This window comes from Sceloporus occidentalis, unplaced genomic scaffold, assembly GCF_023333645.1.
Source record: "Sceloporus occidentalis isolate IW3139 unplaced genomic scaffold, rSceOcc1.0.p SCAF_79, whole genome shotgun sequence".
Taxonomy (NCBI): Eukaryota; Metazoa; Chordata; class Lepidosauria; order Squamata; family Phrynosomatidae; genus Sceloporus; species Sceloporus occidentalis.
In genome coordinates, this window is record NW_028317059.1 from 2,770,660 (window position 1) to 2,785,853 (window position 15,194).

At 39.8% G+C, this 15,194-nt stretch overlaps 1 protein-coding gene across 1 annotated transcript in view; it reads left to right on the top strand.

Annotated features, from left to right (window-relative positions):
• The window catches only part of LOC149285423 (dynein axonemal heavy chain 1-like), a 37,038-nt gene that overhangs the window by 710 nt on the left and 21,134 nt on the right, over positions 1 to 15,194 (top strand). The window contains exons 3-36 of the mRNA XM_089495360.1: positions 118 to 292; positions 433 to 589; positions 970 to 1,102; positions 1,272 to 1,412; positions 1,898 to 2,157; positions 2,670 to 2,820; positions 2,910 to 3,121; positions 3,238 to 3,536; positions 4,478 to 4,628; positions 4,961 to 5,154; positions 6,237 to 6,462; positions 6,587 to 6,706; positions 6,898 to 6,980; positions 7,072 to 7,213; positions 7,300 to 7,455; positions 7,584 to 7,782; positions 7,864 to 8,117; positions 8,222 to 8,434; positions 8,542 to 8,706; positions 9,010 to 9,131; positions 9,241 to 9,346; positions 9,914 to 10,093; positions 10,649 to 10,789; positions 11,083 to 11,246; positions 11,946 to 12,059; positions 12,152 to 12,340; positions 12,434 to 12,539; positions 12,623 to 12,736; positions 12,829 to 12,978; positions 13,331 to 13,417; positions 13,622 to 13,808; positions 14,003 to 14,094; positions 14,398 to 14,552; positions 14,644 to 14,821. Of these exons, the coding sequence (XP_089351486.1) occupies positions 118 to 292; positions 433 to 589; positions 970 to 1,102; positions 1,272 to 1,412; positions 1,898 to 2,157; positions 2,670 to 2,820; positions 2,910 to 3,121; positions 3,238 to 3,536; positions 4,478 to 4,628; positions 4,961 to 5,154; positions 6,237 to 6,462; positions 6,587 to 6,706; positions 6,898 to 6,980; positions 7,072 to 7,213; positions 7,300 to 7,455; positions 7,584 to 7,782; positions 7,864 to 8,117; positions 8,222 to 8,434; positions 8,542 to 8,706; positions 9,010 to 9,131; positions 9,241 to 9,346; positions 9,914 to 10,093; positions 10,649 to 10,789; positions 11,083 to 11,246; positions 11,946 to 12,059; positions 12,152 to 12,340; positions 12,434 to 12,539; positions 12,623 to 12,736; positions 12,829 to 12,978; positions 13,331 to 13,417; positions 13,622 to 13,808; positions 14,003 to 14,094; positions 14,398 to 14,552; positions 14,644 to 14,821 (5,516 nt within the window). The remainder of the gene's footprint in view (positions 1 to 117; positions 293 to 432; positions 590 to 969; positions 1,103 to 1,271; positions 1,413 to 1,897; positions 2,158 to 2,669; positions 2,821 to 2,909; positions 3,122 to 3,237; positions 3,537 to 4,477; positions 4,629 to 4,960; positions 5,155 to 6,236; positions 6,463 to 6,586; positions 6,707 to 6,897; positions 6,981 to 7,071; positions 7,214 to 7,299; positions 7,456 to 7,583; positions 7,783 to 7,863; positions 8,118 to 8,221; positions 8,435 to 8,541; positions 8,707 to 9,009; positions 9,132 to 9,240; positions 9,347 to 9,913; positions 10,094 to 10,648; positions 10,790 to 11,082; positions 11,247 to 11,945; positions 12,060 to 12,151; positions 12,341 to 12,433; positions 12,540 to 12,622; positions 12,737 to 12,828; positions 12,979 to 13,330; positions 13,418 to 13,621; positions 13,809 to 14,002; positions 14,095 to 14,397; positions 14,553 to 14,643; positions 14,822 to 15,194) is intronic.

Sequence of the window (15,194 nt, forward strand, 5' to 3'; positions counted from 1 at the left end):
CAACCTTTATTTAATCACAGGTTTCATGTCATCAATCCTAAACAATCTCAGCCATCTACATCTGTGAGATTAACATTTCCAAAAAATCTATATTTTATAATGATATATCCTCCACAGTTACTAGCTTCCAGGTTCCAGCGAACCTTCAGTCACATCTGGACAAGCAAGTACTTGGCCCCACGACGGAGGTTTTGGTGAAATCAGACTTTTTAAAGAAAGGTTATGAGCCAAAAGTACAGCTTCCTTTCTTGGTCCAACCAGGATGTTGCCCTCGGAAGATTGAGCTGGAGAGGTGAGACCTTTTCAATTATCAAACATGTACGTAGTCAATGGGGTTGTAACTGTAGAAAACTTCATGGAAGTAGAGATTGTAGAGATTTAACAAGCGATGGCAGTGTGTTATACTAAGCTATATATTTCCTTACATTTTAGGAGAAGACGTCTATATCTGAAACTGAATATTACTCAACTTTTAGCCAATGAAGGCATAGATTCCAACCAACTCATGCCACGTCATGCAGATTCCAACGATCTGCCCTGTATTGGGCAGAACCAGGGACAGCTATTACCCACCTACTTACCTTTGGAGGTAGTGTATTATGAACTATCTTGCCTTTATCTCCAGTAGTATAATTGTGACCTACAAGCAAGTACTCTTGAAATTCTCTTAAACTAGTTGTTACAAAGTTTACATTCAGTCAAACCATGTTTCGTTTGTAGAGCAGAGATTTTCACCAGGATCTTAACAAGAAATCACAAGTTTCTCCAGCCAACTTTTTGCCTTTTCACTTTATTAATTACTTTTTATGGTAGTTGTTTGCTGCTGAGTATAACGAAGCTCTCAAATTAAACAAAAATCTAAATACATATGACCCAGTCAGATATCATTTACTGGGTGCATGTACCGCAGATCAAGCATTGCTATAGACCAATAGATGCAGATTAAATTGTCAAATTTGATCTCGCCAGGTGTTTGATGATGAAGAGTTTGATGTTCGAACATGGGCTGATTGGATGAGTCTGGGATGTGAGGATGAGTCAAGAGAACAAAAACCAGTTCCAGGTCAAGCTCTGCTACCTACAGATGATGTTCTGGGGCATGGTAGGCTATTCAGTTTCTTCAAACTAGCAAATGCTTCTTGAGCAATCCAGTCATTTTGTAGCTCATATTAATTAAGCCAGGCTTAACATAAAAATAAAATCGAAATATATCCGTTTAGAAAAGTTTAGATTTCCTTGACCTATGTCTTTTTTTTTTTTTTTAATCTCAGAGGATCCAAAAAATCCACAATTGCTGTATGAATGGTGCAGCGTTGGAGTGCTTGATTATGGCCAGGAGAAGAAGCTGTATCTTGTACATAAGTCTAAGGATAACCGACTCGGGACCCCAGTCTACTCAAGTAGGTCCTCAGGTAAGTTTAGAGCTGTCAAGGTCCAGAAGAGCCAACACTTTTCAATTGTTAAATATTGATGTCATATTGATATAATGATTATATGCCTTTTAGAAGACCAACATATTTCATGAAAAGGATGTAGAGTCACAGAAGCTTTCATGACCTCAGAGGCTCCTTCAGCAACCACATGATATTTTTAGGATTTGTAAAATTAAATAGTTGCCTTTTTTGTGGATCCCTATTTTGCATTTACCTAGCAGCAGTGCATGTGTATACATAAAAATATTTTTTGTGATACTAAAGAAAATACTTTAGTGGACAATTTAATAGACATCTCTTATTGAAGACAACTTGGAGTGGTCTGTTACCTAGATAGGGTTCTGCTGAAAATCACATGTTCTGCTGAAAGTATGGTTTTCTGTGCGGGTCCATAACTTTACAGGTTTGTGTGTTGCCTCAAAGGTAACTGGAATTCTAAACAGTTGCATCCCTTTGTATTGTAGGTTCTACAGAATTAAGAATTTACCAATACTGGGTGCCACGAATCAGGCTGTTGTTTTGTGCTGAAAATCCACGTGTATTCGCTCAGAGAATTGTTGCTGCGTGCAAATTGCGTAAAAAAACAGAAGCCCTTTTATTGTACAACCTGTATCTGGACTGCATGCCAAGGAATGGAAGGTGTGTGATTGCAGCAGAAAGTCTGAAGAAGATGGAGAGTTATTTACTGAGCTCATCGCGTCTGAACAAAGACAAACATAAGTATGTACTCTGCCCAATATCTAGTATTCACCAAATTAGGGACCCTTCAGGGATGGTTCTGGGTTCTAATGGGTCCTAAATGAAAATATTTAGAGAGGCCTCATCTTAAATACAACTGAAGAACATGGATAACTATACTCAAAAATAACTGTGATCACAAGTTTGTTAATGAACCTTTGCCTCATCCCCCATATCCTCTGTGAAGGCCCCTTAGACAAATGCTGCTTAATTAGCTTGTATGTTAGCACCATCCCTTGATCCATTTTCAGCTCTGTCATGTGAAATCAGCATGATTCCGTGGCATTTTGTGCCCTACAGCATTTAGCAAAAGGCCTATTGGCAACAGCAGCATTCTGATCTTTCATGACCATCCTAAATTAAGTGTTATCCCAGTTACCCAGCTTGGTGAACAGTGAGTCTTTCCCATTATTCCAAACAACTTGAGTACATCCCAGCTGCCGTTAGGTTCTTCTGATGATAAACTACTGAATGTACACTTTTTTTGCCAGCTTACAGGATCAGATGAAACATTTGGAAATGGAGGTTAACCTGGAGTATGAACGCGCGATGAACAAACTAATCTTTGACAAGCTTGTGTCCTCTAACCCCGAAAAGTTTGCTTATGTTACACTTCCAGATACAGCACAAGAGAAAGTTCCAATGAAAGGTGCGCACCTTTTGAGTTGTCTCTCTGTCTCTTTTTTTTCTTGTTTCTGTCCTAGCAACCACCAACAAAAAAAAATGTATTCATTACAGGGCTAGTTGATGTTCCGAACTATAGTTTTGCCAAGAACCGGGCCGCCTTCACGTTTAAAACTCTTCTGACAAGGCCTGAGGTCATCAGCTCCGTCTGCAAAGTACGGGCCGAATGCAATAAGGTTTCTGCAATGTCTCTGTTTCATTCAACTTTGACAAAATGTGTCCGACTGGAGGAGTTTGAACAAACTCAGTCACAGGCCTTCTCGCAGGTAAACAAAAAAAAAAGGCTTTTCACAATGACCTTCATATTGTTTTTATTAATTAGATGCATTCCTCTTCATAATTACACAGTTCAATGTCTACTCCTTAAACGTCCCTATTTTAGGTTCAGTTATTCCTCAAGGACAGCTGGGTTAGTACATTGAAGAATGCTGTGCGCGGCAGTCTGCGGGAGGTAGGAAAAGGCTGGTATGACCTAAGGGAGAGTAACTGGGAGGTCTACTGCATGTCCAAGTTGCGGCAACTCATGGAGCTCATCAAGTTCAACCTGCAGGACTCTCTGCGATTTCTGGTCCAGGACTCTCTTGTCAGCTTTGCCCAGTTCGTACTAGATTCATGTTACAGTGTCTTGTCCTGTACAGAAGATATGGACTGGGGAGGAGACCTTGTCAACAGCCCATATAAGTAAGAAACAGAAGCCATGCTTTAAACTGCATTGCACTAAATCCTACGATAAACTGTTTCATAAATACTATTACAATCAGCTGTGTTGTTTTGTAACAAAAATATTGTAAGATGTTATTTAACCCAATGTGTATTTCTCTAGATTTTCCAGAACACGGCCTGGGGTGAAATATATATTTTCAGAACACAAACGCTTGTGGCAGCTCAAGATATACATTTTAGCTCCTTTCGTACCGTAGTAGTACTAATCTATATAAATAATGTTTAGTCTTGTTTAACAACAAAATGCCGTTTTCAAGCTATCTGATAAATATGATATGAAAAAATACAAGTTGGGAATACCTGCTTAAATAAAGTTTGTTTTTTTCTTGCCCAGACTCCAGTAATTCACCAAAGTAAAAGTAAGAATTCCTTTACTAAAACACCAGAGGTCATTGTAAGATGTATTAAAGGAACACACCAAGCCTATTTTTTTATGGACTCCATTGTAATTTCCTGCACACAAACTGGCGAATTGGAGTTAGAAAATGACAATTAACCCCTCCTCCTGCTCCCTCTACAGAAAGCAGGAAGCATACTTGAGTATGCTTCTTGCACATGCTCACTAAGCACTCCCATTTTAGTCAACTAGTGTGGATGTGATATATAGCTTCTGCTTTCATTGAATTCAATGTAAGCACCATGGGGCCTGTGTATGAAGTGTACTTAAATACTCTTCCCCCTTACACAGCCTGATTTCACTGCAGCCAGCAAGAGGAAGGGTTAAACAAATGAACAGGGCAGACAAATTGCATGGAAGTCTATGTATAGCCATTATAAATATCTTAGGACATTTAATATATTATATTTATAAAGATCTATACTTACTATGCAGAAAGTTAGGTTTGTGTAGCGCATTTCTCAAAGTGATGGATACTTATTTTCATAACTCTCATTTGTAGACCACGTAAAAACCCCATATTTCTATTGGAGTTGGTGCTGGATAGCTCCGGAGCTCACTTCAGTACCCCTCTGGAGAATTTTGAGGTCATGCTTATGACCCTGTTTGACAAGGGGATTCTAGCAACCCACAGCGTACCCCAGCTAGAGAAAGTAAGTACTGCGGGCTAAAATCTTTTTGCTACCTGTTAATTTCATAAACATGAACGTTTAATGAATTGTTTATCTGTATCTGTTGCCTTTGCTGTTTATTATTTCATTGTATTATACGGTTATCATTAACAAGAGATCTGATCACCATCACAACTGATGGAACGTTCCTTCTCATTGGACCATTTCTTTATCTGCTGTGGTTAAAGACCACATAACCCCCATGTTGCCTGTAGATATTTTATTTTTCCTTCTTTCTCTCCTTTCCTTCACTTCGCAGTCAGGGGTAAGCCACTATTTCTGGCATTACAATGTTTGTTTGTATTTTTTTTTAGTTTGTACTGGAAGACCTTTTTATCAGCGGAACGCCTTTGCTGGAATCGGTTGGACTTCATGAGCCCCCAGTGGAAGAACTACGTGAAAACATTCGCACAGCTATACTGAAGGCCCTCATCCCTCTGCGGGCATACGCAAAGCAATATGAGAAGTACCTAGAACTTAACAATACCGACGTGGAAACCTTCATGACGTGAGTGCGCACCAGAAGACATTCCTTGGTCTTAATTATGAGCTGAAGAACTGTAGCAAAATGTTACAAAAAGAGCTTAAATGAAGGAAAGAACTTTCTAGAAACCAACTTTCTATATCTTTGATATCACCGGTATTCGTCAAGTTTGAGGTGTAATTCTCAAAAACAGAGGCAATCAAACAAACTGTATCAAAATAACTCAAATGTGCAAAAAAAGTGGGTTATTCTTTAAAATCCCTAATGGTAATTGTGTTCCTGTTGTTATCTATGGCTCTAGTCGATGGCTGCCGAACTCGCTTTTTTGAAGACAAAGCTTGACTTAAGTACAGCCATAATCTTCATCGTACTGCAGGCATGATAACTCATTAACCCTGATGGTTGAGCTTGATGGTATATCTGCACGGATACCTAATGACTGGCTTTCTGGTTCTTTCTGGTAGTTCAGGGTTTCTGAAAGCTCTCCCAGCTAAAAACAAGGAAGTAAGGGCCCAAGAGATGCTGCTAAATACACAACAGTCTCTTCCTAACTAAGGCATATCCCAGAACTGATGCCATCTAAATGCCAAAAATCTAGAAAAAAAGTCAAACACAATTTAGAATTTGTTTGGTCCTCAAAGGAACCGAATACAGAGAGGGTTAATGAGTTATCATGCCTGCAGTACGATGAAGATTATGGCTGTACTTAAGTCAAGCTTTGTCTTCAAAAAAGCGAGTTCGGCAGCCATCGACTAGAGCCATAGATAACAACAGGAACACAATTACCATTAGGGATTTTAAAGAATAACCCACTTTTTTTGCACATTTGAGTTATTTCGATACAGTTTGTTTGATTGCCTCTGTTTTTGAGAATTACACCTCAAACTTGACGAATACCGGTGATTTTCAGCACGGCTGCCAGGCTGACAAAGTTATAGCAAGATACATAAGGGTATTTGTCAAAACCATTGGATATTTGGATTACTTTAATTGTAAACTGTATTTTTATTTTATGGTATTTCTTTTGCCTATGGTTTTTTTAGTGTGTATTGTGAATTGTCCTTTGATGGGTTTTGTTTCCCCAAACTGTGTTGGTTTTCGTTCAGAGCATTCAGAGCCAAGATCAATACGGCTTCAGACATCAAGGCTGCAGTCGAAAAGCATCTACTAGAAAAGGAACGGCTGGACAACGCTCTCCCGAGCTCCATCATTATTGGCCCGTTCCAGATCAATATTGAAGGAGTGAAGCAGAACCTGTGCCGAAAACGCAAGGCTCTGTCTAATTCGCTACTGGAGTTATTGGCAAAGAATGTGCGGAAGGAACTGGAAGAGGTGATGCCCAAGTTTTATTGTGGAGCTCAGTACGAGGGATAAAAGATGTGCTGGATCATTGCTTGTACAATTCTGTTGCTGTCGGAACAGATATGTGATCTCTACCTTTTGCTCTCTACCTTAGATTTCAGACCAGTTCCGAGCCATCAGTCGCAAGATGTATGACAAGCCAAACAGTGTGGAGGAACTTACAGAGCTCAGGGAGTGGATGAAGGGAGTTCCTGAACAGCTCAAATCTCTTGAGGTAGGAGAAAGCTCACAGGTATTTTACATGTGAGGCATGTAAACAATAAAAGAGTGAATTGTGTTGTAGAAGAATAGAAGATTTTAAGTGAGGTGTATCAGAAGACGAAGGTGGTCATTGAGCTCACTTTGGCATACAAGAACTATATGATATAGTAAATCATGCCCTATTATTCTGTATTCATTCTTCAGGAACAAATGGCAAAGATTATCTCAGATTATGATGTCATCGATGAATTTTTATACAGCTTGTCTCAGGAAGACTTTAATGCAAAGTGAGTCCGGATACACATTAACAGTAATTACTCAGTAATATGAGCTCCAGAAGTTCACAAATGCTACTGTTGTGTCTTTTTTCCACATCAGGTGGGTGGCTATTGCCTGGCCAAACAAAATAACAACGTTATTGGAGTCCATTCGAGAACAACACTTAGAAGATGAAGAGAGGTTCCGCAAAATCCAGGTTATGGATCAGAATCACTTCCTGGAGCGCCTGGACTCCCTTCAGGTCCGTTCTCAATATAGATAGATCTTGATTGAAGCTTCTGTAGCTTTGACTCTAAGTTCCATTTTCTTCATTACTCTTCCTCATAGATGGTGGTGGCTGGATTTTCCACTCATACTGATATTAGTAGAGCTCATGAGATAGCCAATGAAGTGAGGAGGGTCCACAAACAGCTGACGGAGTCTCAGAATATGGCTCAACTTTATAACAACAGAGAAAGGCTCTTTGGACTCCCTGTTACTAATGTAAGTCCAATATGTGTCCCAAACCTGAAGCGCCATTGTAAACAGAATTATTTGCTCTATCTCAAAAGGAATCATTGCAAATCTGTTATTTCTAAGATTATTATTCAATAATATTGTGTTTCGGGCAGTACGACAAGCTTGTGAGGCTGGTAAAAGAATTCCAGCCTTTCCGGGAACTATGGACCACTGTTTCAGACTGGATACGCTGGTATGAGAGCTGGATGAATGATCCTCTCACTACCATAGATGCAGAGCAGCTGGAGAAGAATGTGATGGAGTCCCACAAAACCATGCACAAGTGTGTCAAATACTTTAAGGATATTCCAGGTAATTTACGTGGTATATATATGGAGCTTTGTCTAAATCAATGTCCCTACATTGCCACTTTTAAACACTTGTTCTCCTTAGCTTGCCAAGAAGTGGCTCAAGATATCAAGGGTCGTATTGAAGAATTCAAGCCTTACATTCCGCTGATCCAAGGCCTGCGTAATCCCGGCATGAGGAATCGTCACTGGGAGATCCTGTCTGAACAAATACATATTACCGTTAAGCCCAAAGCCAACCTAACTTTCACCCGGTGCCTGGAAATGAAGCTACAGGATCACATAGAGAGCATTGCAAAGGTGGCAGAAATAGCTGGGAAAGAATATTCCATTGAGCAGGTACAGAAGATCACTATAGGTTTGAGTGTGACATACATTTAGTTTGTTTTAATTGTTCGTGAAACAGACTAATTGAAGCAAATGCGTATTTGTTAACCTTGTAGGCTCTCGACAAAATGGAGAATGAATGGGTGTCGGTGATCTTTAATATATTGCCGTACAAAGAAACAGGGACCTTTATACTGAAGAGCCCAGAAGAAGCTTCTCAGTTGCTGGATGACCATATTGTTATGACGCAGAGCATGTCCTTCTCTCCTTTCAAAAAGCCCTTTGAGGAACGTATTAGCACCTGGGAAGGCAAACTTCGATTAACACAGGTACTTGTTACATTGCGTATTATTATTATGTGTCTGGCACATTAGGTGACATTGGTGGGAAGTATCCAGGCTCTTGGTACTACCAATGATGGTGTTATTAATAATAGGACGTACTGGAAGAATGGCTGACCTGTCAGCGTTCCTGGCTCTATCTGGAACCAATCTTTAGCTCAGAAGATATAAACAGACAGCTGCCTGTGGAGAGCAAGCGTTACCAGACAATGGAGAGGACCTGGAGGAAAATCATGAAAAATGCAGAGGAGAATAAGCAGGTGCAAAGAAAGAACAGAATACCTTTTACTATCTGCTGGCTACATACATGTATGGGTGGGGGGGGGTCAAAATGAGCAGCATAGAGGGATCAAGTTGTTCGTACTTTTCATTACACTCTATGTTTGTAATCATTACGTCTTTAACGTTGGACTCATCTGAGGGTTAGGTAGTAGTGGACTCATGGATAGTACTATTCGGGGGCTGTAGGTGTAGTGTGATGCTGAATGTGACAGCATTCACGTGCTGACGTTTTCTCGTTTTGATGAGCGTTCTTCCTGTAGTGACAGTACATGTCTTGGTAGGTTATTTCGATGTGTCCAGATCCTCGCCTCCTAGAAAATCTGCGTGAATGCAACAAGTTGCTTGAACTGGTGCAAAAAGGACTCAGCGAATACCTTGAGACTAAGAGAGGTGCTTTTCCTAGGTAACGTTTCCAATGTAAATGAATATAAAATATAAAGTCATTCAAAAATCTATTTCATTCACTATGCATGAAGCTATGAACCTGCCTCTTGGTATTTTTACACTTTCAGGTTTTACTTTCTTTCGGATGATGAACTTTTGGAGATATTGTCCCAAACGAAGGACCCCACCGCTGTCCAACCACACCTGCGGAAGTGTTTTGAGAACATTGCGCGGGTGAGATTCTACTTTATTCACAAGCAGACTAAGTAATTTGAATATACAATGGTACTGAGTACATCGTAAGAACTACCGAATGAAATAGTTGTATTATTGAATGGTGAGATCTTGCCTATAATCAGTACTTTTATCATGCATTTCCTTCATTGGGTTTTCACTACTACCTTTTAATTTTAGCCAGTAGTCATGTGATACAGAGATAGCAAAGATAGGTTGAACATGTATTTATTATTACTATTATTATTATAATATTCATATTATTATTTATTGTTTTATGTTTCCATAGCATCGACAAGGTTATGCTTTTTGTATGTGTTAAAAGTATTGAGAGAGAAAAACAAAACAAAAGGCTTACTAATTTCCTTTGTTTTTATTGTTTAAGCGTTTACTAGCCATCTTCAGGTGAGAAAACATAATTTCCATGCAATAAGTGCATAATGATATTCTTTACCTGGTTTAATGAAAAAGTGTTGCTCTGTATATTGTGTCCCTACATTTCACGTTTAGTGAGCATGGAGCATACAAGAGTTCTCCTCACTGTCTCCGTTGTGTTTTCCTTTCCAGTTAATGTTTCAGCCAGATCTACAGATCACTCACATGTACTCGGCAGAAGGAGAGGAAGTCCAACTATCTACTCCTATTTATCCCACCGGTAACGTTGAGGATTGGTTGCTGGTTGTGGAGAAGGTTATGAAGGGCAGTGTGCGTGAATACATAGAGCGCTCCATCAAAGCGTACCCAGAGGTGAGAAGATGTCCAGAGGTTAAAGCGAGAGAATGCTCACCTCTCTGTTGGCCTAGACTTGCCTAATGCCCTTTTTCTAACCTGTGGCATTTTGTGACCTCTTTACTGATTGGGAGTGGGTGAGATAGGGGCTTATACAGTGGGCTCATGTTAAGGGGAGGATAAACTGACAACACAGACCACTGCACATAGTATTTTAAGTAGTACAGAGATCTATTGGTAGCTCTCTTTTATGTTGAGGGCCATTGTGCTCATGTTCTTTTTGGCTGCGGATCTATCAGCATGACTCCCAACTTTACAGGTAAATATTAAAAAAAAAACTTTTTAAAGTTTACACTTTAGATGAGGCATGCTGTGGAAAAATATTCTAATGTACCTTTAAAACAGAGTCAATTCAGTACAGAGATTTACTTCTGCTAAAGATACTGCCTGCTCTATGTTTTGAGCATTATGTACATTTCCATGGCCTCATCTAGTAGGCTTTTCACTTTAAACTGAGCGTCCACTGTATTGTTTTAACACTAATCATGCCCTACAATGCTACTTCATGTTCAGATGCCTCGTACAGAATGGGTGCTTCATTGGCCTGGACAAGTGACTATTGCAGGATGCCAAGCCTACTGGACCAAAGAAGTGTCGGAGGCACTAGAGGCTGGAGACCTGTCCACGCGACTCTTTCCACAACTTGAGGCTCAGGTCAGTGAGCTTTTTATCATTATTCAGAACTTGGCAACAAATCCATAGCACATTAAATAGGACTATTTATGAACACTGAGCATCACATTAAATACACTTTTCTGATTACAATTGTCCTTATTGTACATTGACTATAGACAGATCCCTTCCAAGGTGACTACTCCTGCACCTTTTATCCTGCCTGGAGGCAGACTTTCGGGGATTATATCCTATTTCTTAGTTAGACATTGTTTTCTCTTTATGATGATGATTATTATTTCCATTCACCTTCAGAATATACTTTCATCTTTCAGCTTAGTGACCTTGTAGTTCTTGTACGTGGAAAGTTGTCTCGCATGCAACGTTCAATCTTATCTGCCCTTATTGTGATCGAAGTCCATGCCAAAGATGTTGCAGCTCGTCTCATAGAGGAAAATGTGAACAGCGTCAATGACTTTGAATGGATCTCCCAACTCAGGTTTGATAGAAGACGTAACTATTTGTGTCATGTATCCTGGGCCAGCCAGTAGAGTTCATCTTCCTCGGTGTGCCCCCCAAAAAAACAGATTGTTTTCTATAATTAAAGCTGTGATTGATATGGTATGTAACAACTAGAATAGACCTATTTTTTATTTAAATGTAGATTTTATTTGCCTGAAAGCTACCCCCTTAAAAAAAACAATAATTTGTGGAGGAAATCAGCAGAATAGGCAAAAAAAGTCTAAAACACTAAAAAAAACCTTCTGAAATGTTTTCTAGTGATCTGTGAAATTTATGAGATCCTTGTATCTGTACGGTACTTCTCCAAGGATTCACGATGTCTTCATTTCTTACATCCTGAGATGCATAGACCAAGTTGTTCTCAACATTTCAGCCTACGTTTATCAATCACAGCCTTTTATGCTTTGGAACACATTAAATGAAGCTCAGAATTAATGTAGTAATGCGGTAGATACATATGTTATAACCTACAAGCAAATATTGTTTCTCAGAAAAGCACAATCCGAAAACACAGACTTAAGAAACAAAAATTGACCTTAAACACCAAGAGCTACATACTAGGTGGTCTACAGAGTGGTCATATTCCATTTAACTGCCTGTTTGGGAATTGTTGGTGGTAAAAGTTGTTCAGTTGTGTTTTATTTCTAATTTGTGATTCAACATGACCGATTTGCAGGTATTACTGGACCAGGGAAGATCTGTATGTGAGAGCTGTAAACGCAGAGTTTCTTTATGGATATGAGTACCTTGGCAACTCGGGCCGTTTGGTTATAACACCACTGACAGACAGGTAATAAATCTGTGGATGGTCAAGAAGCGATTGTTGGGTAAATCCATCAGATGCCACAGAACATAACATACCACGTGCTTACCTTTTTTTAGGTGTTATCTGACCCTAACAGGGGCGCTTCATCTGAAATTTGGAGGTGCCCCTGCTGGACCAGCTGGGACAGGAAAGACCGAGACCACAAAGGATCTGGGCAAGGCTCTTGCAATCCAAACAGTTGTGTTCAACTGCTCTGATCAGCTGGATTTTATGGCCATGGGCAAGTTTTTCAAAGGATTAGCCAGGTGAGAGAATTGGCATGTAGATTTGGCATGTAGATTTGGCTTGTGTTACTTAGTGCCTAATCTGAACTATCCCTTTGTGTGTGTTTTGCACAGTTCTGGAGCTTGGGCTTGCTTCGATGAATTTAATCGCATTGACATCGAAGTGCTGTCTGTGGTGGCCCAGCAGATCGCTACAATTCAGAAGGCACAGCAGCAGAGAGTGAGTATCCCTGTGTGGATTGCTTCACTTTTTTCTTTCCTTTCTCTCTTCCTAATTGTGTTATTCCTTGGCTTTCTCCTCAGGTGGATCGCTTCATGTTTGAAGGAGTGGAGATCCCCCTGGTCTTTACCTGTGCTGTGTTTATTACAATGAATCCTGGGTATGCCGGCCGTACAGAATTACCCGATAACCTGAAGGTATTAAATTGTTTGTAATTTTTTTGTTTCATGTACTATAGAAATAGGGCTACCTAATAGTCATTGGCATGGTCTTTTATACATTTTTTCAGGCTCTTTTCCGTCCAGTTGCCATGATGGTACCTGATTACGCTATGATTGCCGAGATTTCTCTCTATTCCTTTGGATTTAATAATGCCAAGATTCTCGCAAAGAAAATTACCACAACCTTTAAACTGTCATCTGAACAACTTAGCTCCCAGGTTGGTATTTATAGGTCCATCTAACTCATTCCTTTATCAAAGTCATACTTTTAGACTGGCTACTCTCTTTTTCAGCATTATACCTAAGTCACTCCCAACTCATTTATCTTCAATATAATATACAGTATAATATTTTGTATATCTTTACCAAGTATTCTTTTTTTCTTCACCCTGTTCTTGGCTTTTTATTTTTCTCCAGCTCTAGCCAATCTCTTTTTCATTCAATGTTCACATTGTATCACCTTAAATTGTTCTACTTTTTTTTTAGTGGTCTTTTTGTGTTCTGTCTTCTTCTAGATAATTTTATCTTAGTAATTCTTGAGCTTTTACTTATTTCTTTTTATCCTTTAAGGATCACTATGACTTTGGAATGAGGGCCGTTAAAACAGTGATTTCTGCTGCTGGAAATTTGAAGAGAGAAAATCCCAACATGAACGAGGTTTAATGTCACACTAAAGATAACTTGATTTAAAAGGCCTGTTGGTTCCGAAATAAATTCGGAATGAGATTATTTAATAAGATTAAGCGATTACTAACCATGTTTTGTTCTATGTTACTACAGTTTTGCAGAACCATAGGTTATGACACATATTTGGGAATAAAAAGATGATGATGAACTGTAACTGTGATTACTTCTGCACAGGAACTAATTTGCCTTCGGGCCATTCGTGATGTCAACGTGCCCAAGTTTCTTCAAGATGACCTGAAGCTCTTCAGTGGTATTGTGTCTGATCTGTTTCCAAGGATCGAGGAGGAACCAATTGACTATGGCAGCCTAGAGGAAGCAATTCGTAAAACCTGCATCCAAAAAAATCTGAAGGATGTTGATGGTGAGAAAACACCTTCAAGAACTTTTACTGTACTCTTCTTGTCTGGTTGGAATGCTGTTAGCTGTCATTATAGTGATATCCTGAATATAGAAGCTCTTAAAGATAAGAGAACAACATTCTCTACGGCTGCCGTCCAGCTGTCTTTTTCCTTTCGAAATTGTACTTGAGTTAAAATAGTTGGTTTTTTTTGCTAGGATTTGTGACAAAGTGCATTCAGCTGTATGAGACAACAGTCGTACGACATGGCCTGATGCTTGTAGGGCCTACAGGTTCAGGGAAAACTCAGGTGAGAAAGAAATACAAGCATTGCCTGTGTTTGTCAGGTCACCAGTCTGCTCCTAATATCTGCTTCTTGTGTTTGACATGCTGTATCTGTTACGTATAACCACTCAAGGTTCTTCCTTGGTAGAGATCAGCGTAGAGGGACATTCAGTATGATTGCCATTATACTTTCATCCTCTCGACTTCATACTTTATATTACTATTTGGTATATTGTTGATGTGATTGGAACACTAGATGTCATATACTTCTTGGTTCCGTGTCTAATTTTTTACCTTGTCTTTGAATGTTTGTGCTTTTTTTTCTTAGTGTTATAAGGTCCTTGCGGCTGCTATGTCATCACTGCAAGGTCTCCCTTCAGTTAGTGGTGGGACCTACGAGAAAGTACATTACTATATCTTAAACCCTAAATCAATTACCATGGGTCAGCTGTACGGAGAATTTGACCTCCTTACGCACGAATGGTAAGAAGATTATTATTTTTACGAATTTTCAGCAAACAAGTGCTGCCCATCCGTGTTCGAAAATAATACTTCATCGTTCTTGACCCTAAAGGACAGATGGGATCCTCTCATCACTTATCAGAGGTGGTGCCACATCAGCAGATCCTGACAAGAAGTGGTACATGTTTGATGGACCTGTGGATGCTGTTTGGATAGAAAACATGAATACTGTCCTGGATGACAACAAAAAACTCTGTCTGAGCTCAGGAGAAATCATTAAACTTACAGAGGTACCCCAAACATAGACATTGAAGCTTCTTGATACTGAATGACATTGAAAGCACTTGTCATTTAAAAATGCTCACTGATGTTAACCTCTCCTTTGGTTCATGGCCTTAATGGTTACTTTAGGTTCTCGCAGGGCCGGCCCAAGGTAAAATGCCGCCTGGGGCGAATTTTAAAATGCCGCCCCCCCCTTATCTACCCTCCCCCCCCCCCTTGTACTTACCTTTCAGCAGTCCTGCGGCGAGTCTCCCTGTTCGGTCTCGGTGCCGGCTATGAGGAAATCTTCCGGCACTCAGCATTACAAGCCGGCAACGAGACCGAACAGGGAGACTCGCCGCAGAGGAGAGAGAGAGAGGGGCGCCGAGCGGGTACTGACAG